The sequence below is a fragment of the Bactrocera neohumeralis genome, chromosome 6, assembly GCF_024586455.1.
Source record: "Bactrocera neohumeralis isolate Rockhampton chromosome 6, APGP_CSIRO_Bneo_wtdbg2-racon-allhic-juicebox.fasta_v2, whole genome shotgun sequence".
In the NCBI taxonomy this organism is placed as follows: Eukaryota; Metazoa; Arthropoda; class Insecta; order Diptera; family Tephritidae; genus Bactrocera; species Bactrocera neohumeralis.
In genome coordinates this window covers 15,803,625-15,821,009 of record NC_065923.1, presented here as the reverse complement: position 1 = coordinate 15,821,009, position 17,385 = coordinate 15,803,625, and the positions used below count along the sequence as shown (strand labels likewise).

Sequence of the window (17,385 nt, the reverse complement as noted above, 5' to 3'; positions counted from 1 at the left end):
CACAAAAATTAAAATCAATGAAGTTTTCGCAAAAAAACATTCTACACACATTTTGTTTACATTTATTTTGGGTTAATCATGTATTTGGTTCATTACCCGCAACAACAAAGTCAGTACACGTACGCATTATGGCGAGCATTGTCCAAGCCGATGCGGTAATGATATCAGCTCAAAGATCGTGTTGCAGCTAATCGTTGTTGTTTGTTGTTGTTTCTTTTAGGCGATTAGCTCACAGATTTACAGTTTAGTAACGCGTGTTTTGCAAGTTGTTTACACATAGGTTTGTTTGTTGTATGGCCTTTGCTTACATATGTTGTAAGCGCGCTCAATTGAGCTTGCTGAAATAAAGTTAAGCGCTGACCTGCTTGTTACTAGAGAGTTCAAGATCACTGCAAATTGATATGTAGTGATTAAAACTGCGCAGTAAGGAGGGAAAAAAATAATAGTAGTAATTAAAACAGTAATGCGAGCCATATAGAGAGATAGTTAGGCGGTTGACTGTTCGACTGAACTTCGCGCTTTAAAGTTTAAACCACAATAAGCTTAGGCTGCAGTTTATTATGCCTTGAAAATTAGAAAGGTTTACAGACGCTTTAGCTTTCTGTGCTTAAAAAGCTATTCAGAATGAAATACTCCGTACCTTATTAAATACTCTATAGAAAAAAATGTTCACTTTGTGCTTTTGGATTCAGTACTATTTTTTTGTTCTTTATAAGTTTATCTGGATATTAAAAACAACTTTGCATTCATACCAAGTTTCCAAGGTTTACAGACGGTTTAGCTTTCTGTGCTTAAAAAGCTTTTCATAGTGAAAGCTCTATAAAGCCACAAAAGCTGAATTGATTAAAAAAGCTTTCTGTGCTTAAAAAGCTTTTCAGAGTGTAGGCTCTATAAAGCCGCATTTTCTAACTTTATTAAAAAGCTTTTCGGAATGAAAGCTCTATAAAGCTGCGAAAGCTTAATTGAATAAAAAAGCTTTTTGAGCTTAAAATCCTTTCAAATGAAAACTCCACAAAGCCGCGAAAGCTTAATTGATGATGGGTTGTTGTACATATTAGGTATCTAAAAAGATATATATTATTTTTTTACATTAACCATAACATGAAAAATGTCAGAAAGCTTGACTTGGCCTTTTTACATTTACGTAATATCTTCACATTTTTTCCAGACTTAGTCATTACGCCACAGTCGCTTATGCATAATGCACACCTCAAATAAAAAATAATAATAATACTATGTCACCTCATTCACCAACTTTTGTACTGATTGCTTTGCGACATTTTTTCTTCCTCAAAAGCAGCTTTTATTGAAAATATGATTTTTTTCGCACACGGAATATGCAAATATAAATTTTGTTATGAACCATATGATTCATTTCGCAATTCCGAGAAGGCAAAAATGTTAAAGCAACAGAAAAGCAAAAAAAATGAGGTGAAATATAAAAAATAAGAGTTAAACAAGTATGTAAATAAGTCAAAGCCACAAAGCACCAGACATTTTCGCTCTTTCGACTATAAAATGCCAGCATCTTCCGAGTTCATTTGGTCGCATACATTATACTTGAGAGCCACACACATTTCTACATATTGGCGCTTTCAGTCGAGAGCAATTTTTTCACCTCCCTGTTAAATTAGTGTTTGACTGTTAATGTATTCGAAATGAAATATTTTGTTTGTGTTGTTTAAGCTTTATGATTGAAAGTGCAAATATTTTAACTAAAATTATTATTTATTTCTCATATTTGAAATAAACAAAATACAAGGGTAATGCTCTAAGTAATGCTAAGGCCATGTGGGTGAATTAGAACAAACTGTTTGGGATATAGTTTTCTCTTAACGGTAGGAAATTTCGAATTTTTCATCAATTACTGTGAAGAAAAAAAGTCTCTGAGCAGCCTAAATCAGAATTTGCAAAAATATTTTTTGGTTATAAGTCGCTTTAGTTAAGGCTTCAGAGGTATTTCTGATAAGAAAAAGCTCTTCATACATTTTTAAGATTTTTTGAAAGTGTCTTATAACTTATATGACCTCTAATATGGATAACTGCAAACCTCACCTACAAATAATATTGTAATTATGGCTTAAAGAAGGTCTGAATTAAAACATTGCATACTTTTATAACATTATATCCTTTTTGGTTAGTAATTAAATCGTCATCTGAAATGCGAAACAACATATCATCGAAAAAATCGAAATTGAGTTCTTTATTGTTTACGATTCACTACATCAATTTCAAGCAATATATAACCATTTTATAACCAAAATATAATTTTTTTTTAATATGAGTTTTCTATTTTATCATTTTTCCTTCGCCTGTAAGCTTATTAAAAGCGATGTTACTTTATTTGGCATATTAAGTGACGATATATACATTTATTATTTATATTATATTTTTAATTTACTAAGTTTCGTTACTTTTTAGTTAAATTTATATTTTTAAAAAAATGATTTTTATGGCTTTTAGCACAAAAAATGCACGAATTTAACAGAAAATAATTTTCAAACATTCTCTTTACCCGCTTAAGATAAATAAAACGTTAAAAAATCTTATTTAACTAAGAAATCTGTATTCATACAAGTACTATACGTGATTTTAGCGAGAATTACGTCAAGTAAATACGAAAATATTTTTTTTACTCGAAATAATAAATAATGTTTTTTGTTGTTATTTGTTAGCAAACACTGATTACTGTTGGTTCACAATGCTCAAAGATACACAAATATTTATCTATATATATGTATATTGGTATGAGAACATACGTACATATGTAGCTAGCTTGAATAGAGAGCTAATAAAGTGGTATTCAGTGAAGCATTCAACCTTGAATAATTTTTTTCAAGGACAAAGTATTGTTGGCTAATCATATATGTAATGATTATAATTTGTTTTTGAAGGTAGAATCAGGAAATTGTGTGAGTTTGTTTGAAAAGCAAAATACATTTTTGAGAATATTTTTGTTCTAAATTTTTGCTAATTTTTAATATTATATTCATATATACATACATCTAAATGAACCGCGTGACAAGCTGAGTCGTTTTAGTCCCTAAATTTTGAGATATCAATCTGAAATTTGCTACGCGTTTTTTTCTTTTCCAGAAGTTGCTCATATGTTGGAACCATCGATATCGAACCACTATAGCATATAGCTGCCATACAAACTGATCGTTCAAATTCAAGTTGTTGTAAGGAAAACCTTTTTATTTGACGAGATATCTTCACGAAACTTTTCGTAGATTATTTTTCAATGCAACGCTACAATCTCCCAACATATCGTACAGATCGGACTACTATAACATATGGCTGCCATACAAACTGACCCTTCAAAATCAAGTTAAAGATATTTCTATACCCTTTTTTGCTATAAGAAATGCACCTATGAAGGTTATTATAGTTTCTGTGGAGCGAAGTTAGCGTTGTTTCTTGTTTTTAGTTTTTTTTTTTGCACGAAAGAAGTAATTTTTAAGTAATTTTATGTAATCTAATCAGTATTGTGATATACTACACTTAAAATAACAGTGAATTTATTATTTTGGGTTTCCAATACATATATGCTCTACAATTTTTATAAAGAAATTTGGCAATTATTTTATACTCCTACTCCTAAGCGTCATATAGAGAGCTTGTTGCTTGCAAGTTAAGCGCCCAAGTCACATGATATTTTTATTGAAAGCAAATAGGCCTAAATCAACAATGAAAATATTTTCTTATACTTTAACGATTTCTCATAACAAAATGTCCAAATCTGAAGCTATGACGTACAAGATACTCACATACATATTTCTCTTTGTATTCTATCGAAAATTACAGAGCTATCGATGCCATTGTACGTAATTATCATCGATATATGATAGTATCTTATACAGGTTCAGCACTAACCAATTCGGCACGCTTCCCGTATCCAATACATTCGTATAAAGGCATTTGCGTCATCGGCTCATATAAGTGCAAACAAATATACAAATGTACCTGCGCAGCTGTTTATGGACACACGTAGGCCCATATGTGCTAAAATCTGTATGCTAGACACAAGAGACACACGAGAGACATGTGAAATTTGCAAAATTACTTTGTCATTGTTGTGCATCAAAAATGTATAATTATTATGGCAAATGTAGTCTAATAAAAAACGGCTGCTTAAACAAGTACTCATTAGTGGCAGGCAGTTAAAAAACGATCAAATTTGAATTTTGTGTGCACGTGATCATTAAATATTCTAGTGATGCGTGAAATTTGCAAGCGGAATTTGAAAATTCGTATAATCAAAAATCAACATTAACGATATACGAATGATTATATCTATATATATATATGTGTATGTGCTGTGATTACGTGTATGAGGCTACCGAGTTTTTTTAGTTTTTTTTTTGTTTTTGTTTTGAAACTTAATTTTCCTTTCTACAGATGTTGGCAACCATATGAAAAACTTGCATAACAGCAACAGCGCAGCAAACGAGCACCAGCGGAAAAATTATATATTATACTTATTATATGTACGTAATATAATATATGTACATACATATGTATATATGGGTATATATGTATGTATGTATAAATATGTTTACAAACCACATTTTGCGCTACGCTTAGTTGCGATATTTGCCGCATACAAGCATAACAGTTGTTAAAACATACAAACATACCCATGTTGCTGCATATATTTCTATGCAAACACAATCAAAAGACTTAAGCGAGCAACTCGCGTTGCTTTGGCAGGCAAACAGCTGTTTGAGCAACTACTATTTCAATATGAAAAATTGCTACATATGTATACTTTTATTGTTGCTGTATATTGTTGCACACATTTCTACACACTTTTTTCAATAAAACATGAAATAATAAAAAAACTGCGGTTTTATCTTGCATCTGTTATTATTAGCTTGGAGTAGCTTGGTAGCCACACACAAATGCATTTTGTATTGAAAATATGTGTATGTATTTGTGTATGTTGGTATGTATATATTTGTGTTTTTTGTATATAGATATGCTTGTATTTATGTATTTATTATTATACATAGCCGCAACTTGTGGTTCAGCGCAGCTGACATACTGTCGCAAGCCGCCATTACGCTGATCTCTGGCATTTGTGGCTGTTGCTTTGGCATTTGCGCACGGTTTGGCAGCCATATGCATACATAAATGCACATTAGGGTGTGTGTTATTTTTCTGGTAATTTTTTTTTTGTAGATTCAGTTTTTGCACTAAAAAAATTATATAATGGAAATATTTTATTTTTTTGATCTTTTCAATCCACTCCAAAGCAAATAAACCTACGACTTTGCAGGGCATATTCGAATGCAAAATTTTGGTTCTACAACAAATAATTTTTTTACAAAAAATGCTTAGAAAGTTATACACAGTTAAAGTTATGCATCAAGTGTATTGTATGCATATAGTACACCATGTCGTATGAGCGATAAGGAGTCTATAAGGCAACTATATGAAAGCTCAGTGCACTTGATGTATAGCTTTAACTGCGTATAACTTTTAATAAAGTGGTTTTATGGAAAAAAATATTAAGATCTTTTTTGTAGAGCAGACAATTTTTTATTAGAATATAATATTTTGAAAATTGTAGCTTTACTTGATTAATATAAAATGTCAAAAATATCTCATGCCATATACGCCGGAGAAAAAATATGATTTAGGCACGCTTTAAATTGAAAATAAAACGCTTTTTTGCACTGAATAATTCTAAAAAGTAAAAAACTGAAACTTCAAAAGACCTCTACAAAGCAAAAATAAACTTTGAAAATAAGGATCACCCTAATGTACAAAATATACGGTATATGTGTACACTATGTGCATTGAGAATATATTTGAGTGAGTGAAGTTGCATTACTGCATTTGCAAAAGCTGTGCCGCCGTTGCTTACCATCATAAGCACACATATGCCATACAGCACAACGTAGCATAGCATAGCATAGCACAGCACAACATGGCAGAGTTGTAGCATTATGTACGCAGCGCTTAACATATCTTTTTGCAAATTGCAATTGCGTAGTTGGCTTTGCAGTTGCTTTTATTTTTGCGCTCTGCCACATTTGGTGGCGTTTGCATTATTGCAACATTTCACTTTAAATTGCTTTCACTTGAACATGCCACAAATGCCGCTGACAGCATTGCGTTTATGTTTATTTTAAGCCAAGCATACAAGACTCGCCATGTCTGTCTAATTTTACTCAATTCGAGCTGTGTTCATATGTACGTGTGGACATGTGGAAATTGCTGTCACAAAGGTGCATCAATGCCGTTAGTTGCGATTTACATACACACACATATATATATAAATGAACGCCATTATCGTCATCATCAACTTAATAGGCTGTCATATCTGCTGGCCACGAACAACAACTTATTGTGCTTGCGTGTGTAGGGGTATTTACCTGGTCGGCGGTTTGCTGCCCGGTGCCTGGTGCCGGGTGCCGCTTGCACTGTTATTTAAACGTAATTATGGGAATTTTTCTACTGATTGCAATTTATTTCGCTTTCGTTTTCATCTTTGCCATTATTTTTCATTTTCCACTTAAAACGCGTTGCATTACACACTTAGCTAGGCAGCTTGAAAAGTTGGCAGTTGCCAAACTATATAGTATAAATGCATACAAATGTATATTTATATATATATACACTTATATATATGTTTTTATACACACCTATATATATATACATATATACATATGTATATATGTATATCAGGCACATTTATACGTATTCTAGTTTAACTAGCTGTTAGCTGCTATTACTAGTTTTGTGGTTTAGTTCACTTTGTTGTTGTTTTTTATTGTTATTATTGCGCAGCAGATTTGATTTTGCACATTTCAGAAAGCTGTGCGACTGACAGCTGCGCGGTGAAGCAATTTCATAAAGTAATAATTAAATTAAATTATTATTAAATAAACTGTTTTTAATTTCAAATTTAGTGATTATCAAACGAAATTGTAAGTTTTGCAATACCACTGAGAGTGCTTTTAAAGCGACTTGTGAAACATTTGAAATGTATTTAAACAAAAGGAATTTTTTCTACTTTGAGAAAAGTCTAATGAAGTTGTACTGAATAATTTATGCATTGCCGAAGGAATACCTTAAAATGACGTCGAAAATATTGAAATAATACTTGTAGAGCAGATTTTTATAAAATGTTTAAGTTGAGTTAGTAGATGTGACGTATTCTCTTTATCGGTCTCAAAGTTGTCAGTGCTCAGAAAATATGCCTTTGACTGCTGATGAAAACATCAACTCTGATAGACCATCAAGTTGGGTTCTTGGCATTAAGGCAACAATAGCTAATTTTTAAAGACATTAAAGAAAACGTTTATGATCTATTTAGCGAACATTGAAGTCATGCAATGATATAAAACAGATACTAAATTGATATGAACGTTTCTTTGAAAAATAATTTTGGTCAAATATAACTTCCAAAATTATTTTTTTACTGTTTTTGGTTGACAATACCAACACAATCGAAAGATTTAACTAAGCCCAGACTTAACATGCCACATTTTACTGATATTTTAGATTGCGCATAAAAATTAGAGAGCATACTAAACATGCATGCCGGATCTATATGAGGGTTTTCTTTGTATGATTTTTCAAAATAAACAGTTGTTTTTATAAAAACAGTACTTTATAAAAGTTATTAAAAGTGAAAAAAATTATTTAAAGCTTTTCCGCATATTATTGAACATCATGATTTCCTGGATCTCACACTGGAGCATAGGCATCTCACATTATTATTGATCATCACCGTTTCCTAGATCTCACACTAAAGCATAGTCCTCTCATATTATTAGGGAAAGTAAGTGTTGTAGGAACCGATTTCAACAAACAATGTGATTCATATTATTTTGCTTTCCAATTTTTTGTTAAAAAAGCAATTTTCTGCAATTCTGCTAATAGTTGTTTAGAAAGCCTAAGCGACGTTCAACTAAATTCCAAGGTAAATGCATATTTCTGTAGACTATATACAAATTCTGCACTAAATTATCCACAAATTCCACTAAAATTTTTAATTTTCTATGAATTCAATCTTTTTTATTTTACTCTTTAAATTAAGTTATTAAACTTTCAAATGACTAAAGCATGCACTGGCTTTTTTCCTTTAGAATATTGTAGGTGGTGTGTGTCGATTCTCTTTTCAGTTATTATTATTGTTGACTCTAAATTCTTTTACTACTAATTATAAGCAAAACAAAAGCTTTAAATTCCGTCAGTAATTTATTTTTATATATAGCAGCTATTTCATCACAACAAATTTAAATATTCTATGCATTTTTATTAGTCCTTTGATTTTTAGCTTTCTTTGGGAAAATAAACTTTTAATTAAATTTTTTGTACTAAATTAAATTTCCTTTCAATTATTCAAAGTCAATTCATTCGTGTCAAATAGTTTTAGTTATTTAGTTAAATTCATAACCGCAACTTATGAATATTTAAGTGGTGGAAAAGAATAATAAGAGAAAATTTTCTCATTTCAGCAGCACCAAATGATTGATTGTAATGGCTGTGGAAATTAAATTATATACTACAAGCCTAATAGAGAAGCCAAAGACGTGTAGCAGTTAATTTCTAATTCGTGGAACCATTAAATTTGCAGAAATAATAAGCGATAATTGAAGGAAATTGCACCGTTGAACAGAATACTAAACGATTTATTTAATTTAAATAATATTTTCTATGTATTAATACTTAAATGTAGCTTGGATCACGAGCTAATGATATAAATATTGCTATGATATTATTATAATTCTTTATTTTCTAATAGAAAAATCAGCCTAAACGATGTAATTGATAGCTGTTTCATTATACAGAGATGTCATACGTGATTTTAATATTATTTTTTAATCGATAGTGAAAAAAAATAATATTGTAAACGGATTACCTCATATACATATGTATGATTCAAGAGACTAGAATTCTTAAAATATATAAAAATTAAAATTTTTCTTAGCGGCGTAATCGATTTATCGACTAAATTATCGATAACCCATATCTACTTCACGAGTTTACAATGCATTTCGAAAATATATTTATTGATATTTGAAAATAACTTTTTTGTTATCGATAAAAATATCGATTAGCAAATATTAAATATTTTAAATTGTAAATATTTTAAATATTTGTTACTTTAAGAACGTCGTAATCGTATTTATCGACTAAATTATCGATAACCCATATCTACTGCACGAGTTTACAATGCATTTCGAAAAAATGGCTAAAATAAATTTATCGATATTTAAAAAGCGGTGTAATTATTTTCTTGTTATCGATAAAACCATCGATTATTAAATATTTTAACAATTTTTAACTTAAATAAAACATCTACTCACTTTGTTCACTTGCTGCAGCGTCTCCAACATCAATTCCTTCTCCAGCACAGAGTCCAAAGCCTGCACTTGATCGCACGAGGCCTTGGCTTGCAGATATGATGAGGCCAAAATGAAGGTACCCAAAATGAATGAGGATACAATAATTGTGAAAGCGGTGATTTTGGCGATTTTCACCGAATTCGATTGGCGCTTGTAAGCCTGCAATAAAAATAAAAAATGAGAGAAATTAGAACTGTAGAGGAACAGAATGGTAAGGCAGCTTATAAGCATAAGAGGTGAAAATAAAAAACGCAGTGGTGACATAGAGAACAATGAAGTTTTTAGTAGATGAAATATAATTAAAATATAGCATATGATGGAGAAAAGATTACGAAAAGCGAAGAAGCAAAAGGAAGCATGCATTGACAAAACCTAAGAAGAATATAAGAAGAGAACTTAAAATAGCGAAAAAAGCTAGAAAGTTGAAAAAGTGATTTTTAGATATTTCTTTATTTAATGTAGACATAGAAATAGAAAAAAAGCATTCACAGCAAGCATTTAACCCTCACTGGAGTGCCATTTACTTGCACCTTTGCACATCGAGTGGGCTAAAAGTGTACATATGGATTTATATTTGTAGTGCAATGTTGACACTTATTTCAAGAGCATTTTTTCACAACTTTTTGAAGTGCAATTTTTTTATATTTGAATACATATACACATACATAAGTGAGTGCTTTCTCGTTTTATTTGCCACTCATCGCCGTCACGCTGGCGTCTGTATGCAACTTGAAACCGTAACATTGCGACCGGCGCTTAAAAAAAAAATAAAACAAAAGCAGAGAAAACCGAGTCAAAAGCCAAACAAAGCTGAAGACGTGAAACAAAAGCGATGACAAGCGCGAAAAAAGTGCAAAAAATAAGTAAACATAATTAAGTGTAATTATAAAGGCAAAACAAAAAAAAAAAAAACAAATGATAATAATAATAAAAACAATGAAAACTATATAAATAAACAAAAAGCGCCTCAATTGCAGCCAATAGGTGCTGCATGTTGAGGGTTTCAAGTTCAAAAGTGAAATTTTTAGAAAGCTCATGTCGCATTTCTTTCTTCACGACATTGAAGGTGTGACTGAGCTCAGCATGTTTTTTATTGTTTTTACCTTTGTTGTTGTTATTTCATTGCAAGAGCAATAAATAAAGACAATAAATGTAGTGCAATTGCCATTGCTTGGAGAAATAATTATACTTTTTCTATGCGTTATTGTTTTGTTTTCGTGCGCAAATCAGCACATTCAGCTTGAAGTGAGGTTAGGTCGAACCATTGAAATGCGAGATTTTTCAGGTGATAGCTGGCTTACACTTTTTTTGTAATTAAAGCGAAGAGATTTATTATAAAAACAGTGTTTTTTTATGTACTAAAGCATGCGTTTCTTTTAAAGCTGGGTGTGTCTTTCTATGTTATACGGGCCTTAACGTTTTTTGGCATTGATTTCGGCAGTTTATAATTAGTTATGGTTTTTTGCATACAAGTTGTAATAATAATAACATATTTGCTAAAAATATGCTATTAAAAGGTTATATAATAAATGTTTATTCTTTTAAATATTTTTTTATTTGAGAAAAATCATAAACAAAAAGTTTATTTTCGCATATTTTTTATAGCGTTTGTTAAGGTTTTAAGTAGTTTGAATCACTCGCAATGTACTAAAAGTTTTTAATTTTTTAAACCTCAAAATTTTTGATTTTTTTTTAATAATTTTTTAATAAAATAACGACTATTCTGCACATTATATAAATTTTCAAATATAAAATTAAAATTCAAATACAAAATTATCATAATGTGAAGAATAATCGTTATTTACTTAAAAAAAATTAAAACAAAAATAAAAAAAAATTCAAAAATTTTGAGGTTTAAAAAATTAAAAAATATAACAAAAAATAATCGAAAATTTTCATATTTAAAAAATGTAAGATTTTTAATGAATTGAAATATAAATTATTAATATACATATAATTTTAGTATTTAAAACTAAATTCTGGTGGTTGAAAGAGTGTTGATGATCATTAGTATAACAATTCCAAATACATCTTTTGTTACAATTTTGAGTGTATTTGAAATTTCATAACTTTGGGGTCTAACGAACATTTTACGATTTTGACTTTACAATTTTGAACAATATATCAGCAAAAACCATAATTTATTTTTTATTAAAAAATTTAAATAATTTCAAGAAAAAATGCGAAAAAATTGCAAAAAATTATGAATATGTATAGTATATCGTCACCTAAAATGCAAAATAACACAACATCACTTTTCATAAGCTTAAAAGCGAGAAGAAACGATACTATAGAAACCACTCATATTAAAAACAAATGAGTTTTGGTTATTAAATGGTTACATATTGGTTATGTATCGGTTATATCTGACAACGGAAACTGAAAATTTTATGCTACATATTTACAACATTATGTAGTGAGTCGTAACCAATAAAAAACTCAATTTCGATTTTGTAGATGGCACGTTGTTTGCCATTTTTGGTGATGATATACTACTGGCACAACCTCGGGCAGGCTAAAGACGAAGAAATTTTGGTAAAAATCCACAAAAAAAGATGTTATTTTACATATTTTTCATTTATTGATTTCAGAGATAGCATGTAATTTGAAAAATTTTTTATTTTTATTTTTTTTTTAATTTTGCTGTGCTTTATTAAAAAATATATAAATATGTATTATATGTATATCCTTAATTTTTTTAAACAATTGACACAGTAGTTTTTTAATCTCAAAAATCGCTTTTTCAGGCTAATTATATGATTTTAGAAAACAAACAAAAAAATTAATTACAAAAAAGTTATGTGAAATCTCCATGTAAGTCCGCTGTTAAAAAATGCATGCCAAAAGTTTATATTTCACACACGAAAATATTTTTATCTTATCTGCAGATGAGTTTTGTTGACCAACTCAAAACTTCCCATTAGACAACACAGAAAAATTGCGTCACTAAAAATTTGTGATTGCACAGCCAAAAACATATGTAAATAAGTACGTGTATGTTTTCTGAACAAAACACTACTTTTAGCAAACCTCACCAGACGAAGATTATCTAACTACTTGCCACATCTACCAACAACAACTTCAATACATTACTATTACTATCATTTCGAAAGCATTCATAATCCATAATCGCCTCTTCGGCATGTTCCTCAATACGAATTTGGCAATCGCTTTTTAAGCACCACTGCGCAATTGCCCAACTGAAAATGTAAACAACTTGGCACATTCACATTCACACAGGTAAGCGATTGCGTTCGCCATTAGCGGCACCTTTTCCTATGCGCCTGCCGCCACAGCCGTGCCATGCGTTCGATGAGCCGGCTAATGATTACGAGTATTTCATAACAACTTCTAGGCAGCGCGCCTGCCAGTATGCTGGTTTTGGCTAAAAGCATTTTTGTGCGAAATACATATGTTTGTATATACGTGTATATATGTTTACAGGCATTCGTTAAGTTATTTTCGAAACGCACCTACCGCTTAGCAGCCACAATAACAAAGCCAAAACTATGCTGCTTGCGTTCTACCATTGCCTCTACCAGCCTAAGCATCAATTAGGCTTTCAAGCACACAAATAAACAAATCTAAAAAAATGTGGTTACGCAACGCATTTGTCATAGCAACGCATAACAGCCAGCTTGCTGTCTATAGACGCGCGTAAAAACATGTGTCTGTAATTTTATAGCCAATATAAAGTGAATGGCATGCAGCTGTCGGCTGTCGGCTGTCTGGCGCTCGTGCTGGCTGCGCATCCTCTCAACTGCGCATTGGTGACACCTCACGTGTCACAGCAGCAGGCGCTAAAGTCAGTCAATTATACAACTCACATTGTTGTTGTTGCTATTTCGTCATGTAAGACACTCCTCCACTGCACTTCTGTGTACCGCGCACTCGGCAAACAAGCGATAAATTAACATGCCGCACATTAAATTGGCATTTCGTAAAATCACTTATTGCAACGAGTGTACTTAAATGGGGTGCGGAATGCTAATAATTATCGGAAAATAACTGCAATAATATTTCAACACATTTATTTCTGTATACACCCATACATATACTTTATATGGGTAGTTAGTTATTTGTTTTCATTTTTATGAATTGCAATGCAGCAGTTGCATAAAATTGCGATAATGAGCGATAAAAATGGTTGGTGCATCAAATATGTGAATTAGTTGTAATAAAAATGATGCACTAGGAGGGGATATATTACAGTACAAGCTGTTTGTAATGAGTCGAATGCTAATGAAATTTGATTGGAAAAATTTTTATCGACATTTTACTATTAATTGAAACCTATATTTAAATAGTAGCAATGTATTTAAAATACCCACATATAAATTTTATTTTTATACGAAATAAAATATTAAAGAAATATTTTAATATTAAGAAAATTAAAAATTCAAAATAATGAACTTCATAGTATAAATTACTTTTGAAGCCCAAATTTTATAAGGAGATAATTGGTTTAAAGCAGTATGCAAAGCTTTGGAGGAAAATATTGACGAAGAATTATATTTGAAAAACGGTATACTGTATAAAGGTACCGTAAAATAGTTGGTGGCAATACCGCAAAAAATGGAAGAGAAAATAATTCGGTTGGTACACCGTATAGGACAACGGCCAGCAAAGAAGAACCAAAATTACTAGGAAAAGTCATTTTATGTTTCACAAAAAGGAACAAAGGTGGCAAATGTTAATAGAAATTATGTAGAGTTACATTATCGGGTGAGCAAAGGCAGGGAAAAAGGAGGGGATTACTCTGCGCAATAGATAAAGAGAACAGACCGCTGTTGAGCTGCTAACTTGATTATTTTAGGGAATATGGGTTTGACCATTTGTTTATAGTGACAGATGCGTTTAGTAAATTCGGTGCTTATATACAACTAGTAGTACGGATTCGGCTATGGTAATAGACAGTTTGCAAAAACAGACTTCTGCGTTCGGCAAACCTAGAAGCATAATCACCGATAGAAGAACAACATTAACAGCTACGATTTTTGAAAAATATTGCGCTAAGGAGGGCATTCAGCATCTTCTTATTGCAACCGGCGCTCCACGTGGAATTGGGCAAGTCGAGCGTATCAATCGTATTATACTGCCATTGCTGACGAAATTATGCCACAATAATCCAGCAAATTTATATAGACACGTTGAGTGAATACAACAACTTTTGAACAATACTTCTCCAAGAAGTACCACACCCTTCGTATACCAACTAAAATGGAAGCCAGAAAAAGAATACAATGCTAATTTGATTTAGTGGCGATAAAGAGTACACAATAAGGCTCCGGGCTTAAACTGAAGGCCTAGTGTAGGAGAACTGCTGACAACACGATCCGGAGAGATCTACTGAATGCAACACTGAAAAAACGGATTGAAAATGTCTTGATTCCAGGATTATAAATATAACTAAATGAAATAAGTTCTATTCCGCACCAAAGATTAAGACTCTGCTGCTGTCAAAAGTGCATCGCCTTTGTCTACGATTCGTAGACGCTTACACAAAGGGGATATGTACGGAAGGGTACCACGTAAGATATCTCATATAAACAAGGCCAACTTGGTAAAACAGATGCAATTTTATGCAGACTATGTCTTGAAACCAAATAACGTTTGGTCAAAAATTCTTTGGACGGACGAATTAATGATAAGGATAAAGTATTGTGTTGGCTAAATGTATGTGTGGCGTAAAAAAGGCGAAGCATTGACATTCAAGTGTGTAAAGCCTACACTTAAAGAAGACAATAGGAGCCTCATTGTATGAGGCTGCATTTCTGCCGAAGAGTAGACAAAATAGTGATACTTGAAGCAAAGTTAAAGCTCAAGTGTATCTTAATTTAATGAAAGAAGTAATCACACCTGAAGGCAGGCAAATAATTGGAGAGGATTTTATCCGTTAACAGGACAATGCTCCCATTAAAAAGATCAAAATTGTTAATCAATACCTTACAAAAGCAACGTAAAGTTGTTGAAATGGCCCCCAAAAGTAGTGCCTCTCCCCCACTGAAAATGTAGGGGCGTGATTAAAAAAGTAGTTTACTGTACTGAGTTTATATGAATTAAATAATATAATAATGAAAATATTGCCAATAGCTATGGAAATATCACCAGGAATGTGTGCAAAGATTGTTTTTCGTTGCTGCAGCGGCTAGCTTGGCGGAATTATTACAAAATAACGGTGATCATTGAGGTTACTAAATTATATGTTCACTGAATTTTGATTCATTATATTTTCCATTCTCTACTTTTCATCATTAATATTTGTTGTTATTAACATAATTGGTTTAAGTTCTAATATATAGTAAAATATGTGTAATAGGTTTAATAAATAAGTCAAAATTTATTTAATAAAAGCTATATTAAAAACAAAAATAACTCCACAAAGCTTTCTATTACAAATGTTGACTTAATTTTGATTGCAATTGTATATAAAAAAGCAACTCTGTTCCTTTAAGCTCCAGAAAAAAAACGAATACTCAATCAAAAAAAAAAAAGATCTGAGCCTTAAATAAATACTCAGCGTGAGTTATTGTGGCTTGTGTTAATATAAATTTCTTTTTTCACTTATTTATGAAAACAAATCAAACTTTAAAGGTGCCGTCGGAATAATAAATATGTATTTACGTATGCAAAAATTTTAGCGGTGAAAAATGCGAATGTGTGGCATGGCTGTGTGAAAATAAACATTGGACTACACGCGGCAAACAAAACCAATGGCGAAACGGTGTGTGAACTGCACCTCAATTTCGGTGAAAAGCGTCGACGCAAAGGAGAGTTATGAGTGCTGGGGCAAAAAATGCAGCGAAATGTGTGACAGAGAAATTAAAGAAATTACAGACAGAAAACGGCACATATTCAGTGCGGTCTGATAAAAATACTATGTACAGTGCAGAGCAAAATAAGTGAAGTGTGAGTAAATATGGGTGAGTGAGTGAGTGCAAACAATTAGTGGTGCTTTTGTGATTTTCAATTCGCTTTGCTGTTGTTGTTGTTATTGCGAAAGCGCATGGGAAAGGCGGTGTGCCAGTGTGAACAGCTGTTTGTCCGTCTGTCTGTTTGTTTGTTCACCATACGGCGATGAGTGTTTTACGGGTGCGGTCGGTGCGTAGCGGTGCAAGATACGTAATGATACGAAAGATTTAAGCAACAAACCTGTGGATTAAAGCTAAACAATCCGAGCTGTTGAATGGCCTCGCGATACAATCGAAATGCGCAACCGCAATGCAATTTTCAATACAACACAATCAAGGGATTAATTTTCAAGTGGTGGCAGTTGTTGTTGTCGTTGTTGTGTCGGTAATAAACAGCCATAAACAGTACACACACATACATATATATGTGTATGTAATATGTATGCATGCATTTTGATTGGGATTTTTCAATTACAATTGGGCGTTGTAACAATTGACGTTGGTGATTATGGTGTTGTCGGTGGTGGTGGTGGTGGTGGTGGTTGAGGTGGTTGTAATGGTATTGGTTGGTGGTTTTCATGGTTTTTTATGGTTTGATTGTTCATAAAGTAGTAAAACACACGCACACACACCAAAACACAGGGAAGAGAAAAAACATAAAAACAAAAAATTAATTAACAAAATCTTAAAAAAAGACATTTACAGTGGAAATTTTTCACAAAAAGTAATTAATTAGAAAAGCAAGAGATTCGCTCATAAATCATGGTTCATAAATGGATAGTTTAAGATGTTGAGCACAGTTAATATACATATGTATATGTATGTATGTGTGTGTTTAAGTGTGGAAGATAGTTATAAGAAAGTAGTAGTGGTTACAGTTATGTGCGGCAAAGAGTGTGTGCGGCAAAAGTAAAAGTTCATCGAAATGTTGAATTTGCATATCGTGGTGAAATCAACTAATTTGCGGTGTATACAAAGGTCAAGTAAATGGTTAATTAGTGGCATGATAAATCTAAAATGACTTAATTGCCTGTTTATCAAGCGCAATAATTAACAGTCACTGTAATTGAGGGTTGCGCGTGAGTGGTGGGTAAATTTAGTAAGAGAAA

General features: G+C 31.8%; 1 protein-coding gene across 2 annotated transcripts in view; it reads right to left on the bottom strand.

Moving 5' to 3' along the window:
* Positions 1-17,385, bottom strand: part of LOC126763290 (myb-like protein Q) — a 38,747-nt gene that overhangs the window by 7,907 nt on the left and 13,455 nt on the right. The window contains exons 3-4 of one of the 2 annotated variants that reach the window (XM_050480623.1): positions 16,518-16,544; positions 9,327-9,524 (exon numbers count right to left, since the gene is read on the bottom strand). In XM_050480623.1, the coding sequence (XP_050336580.1) occupies positions 9,327-9,524; positions 16,518-16,544 (225 nt within the window). The remainder of the gene's footprint in view (positions 1-9,326; positions 9,525-16,517; positions 16,545-17,385) is intronic. The other variant, XM_050480624.1, reaches the window with a different exon arrangement.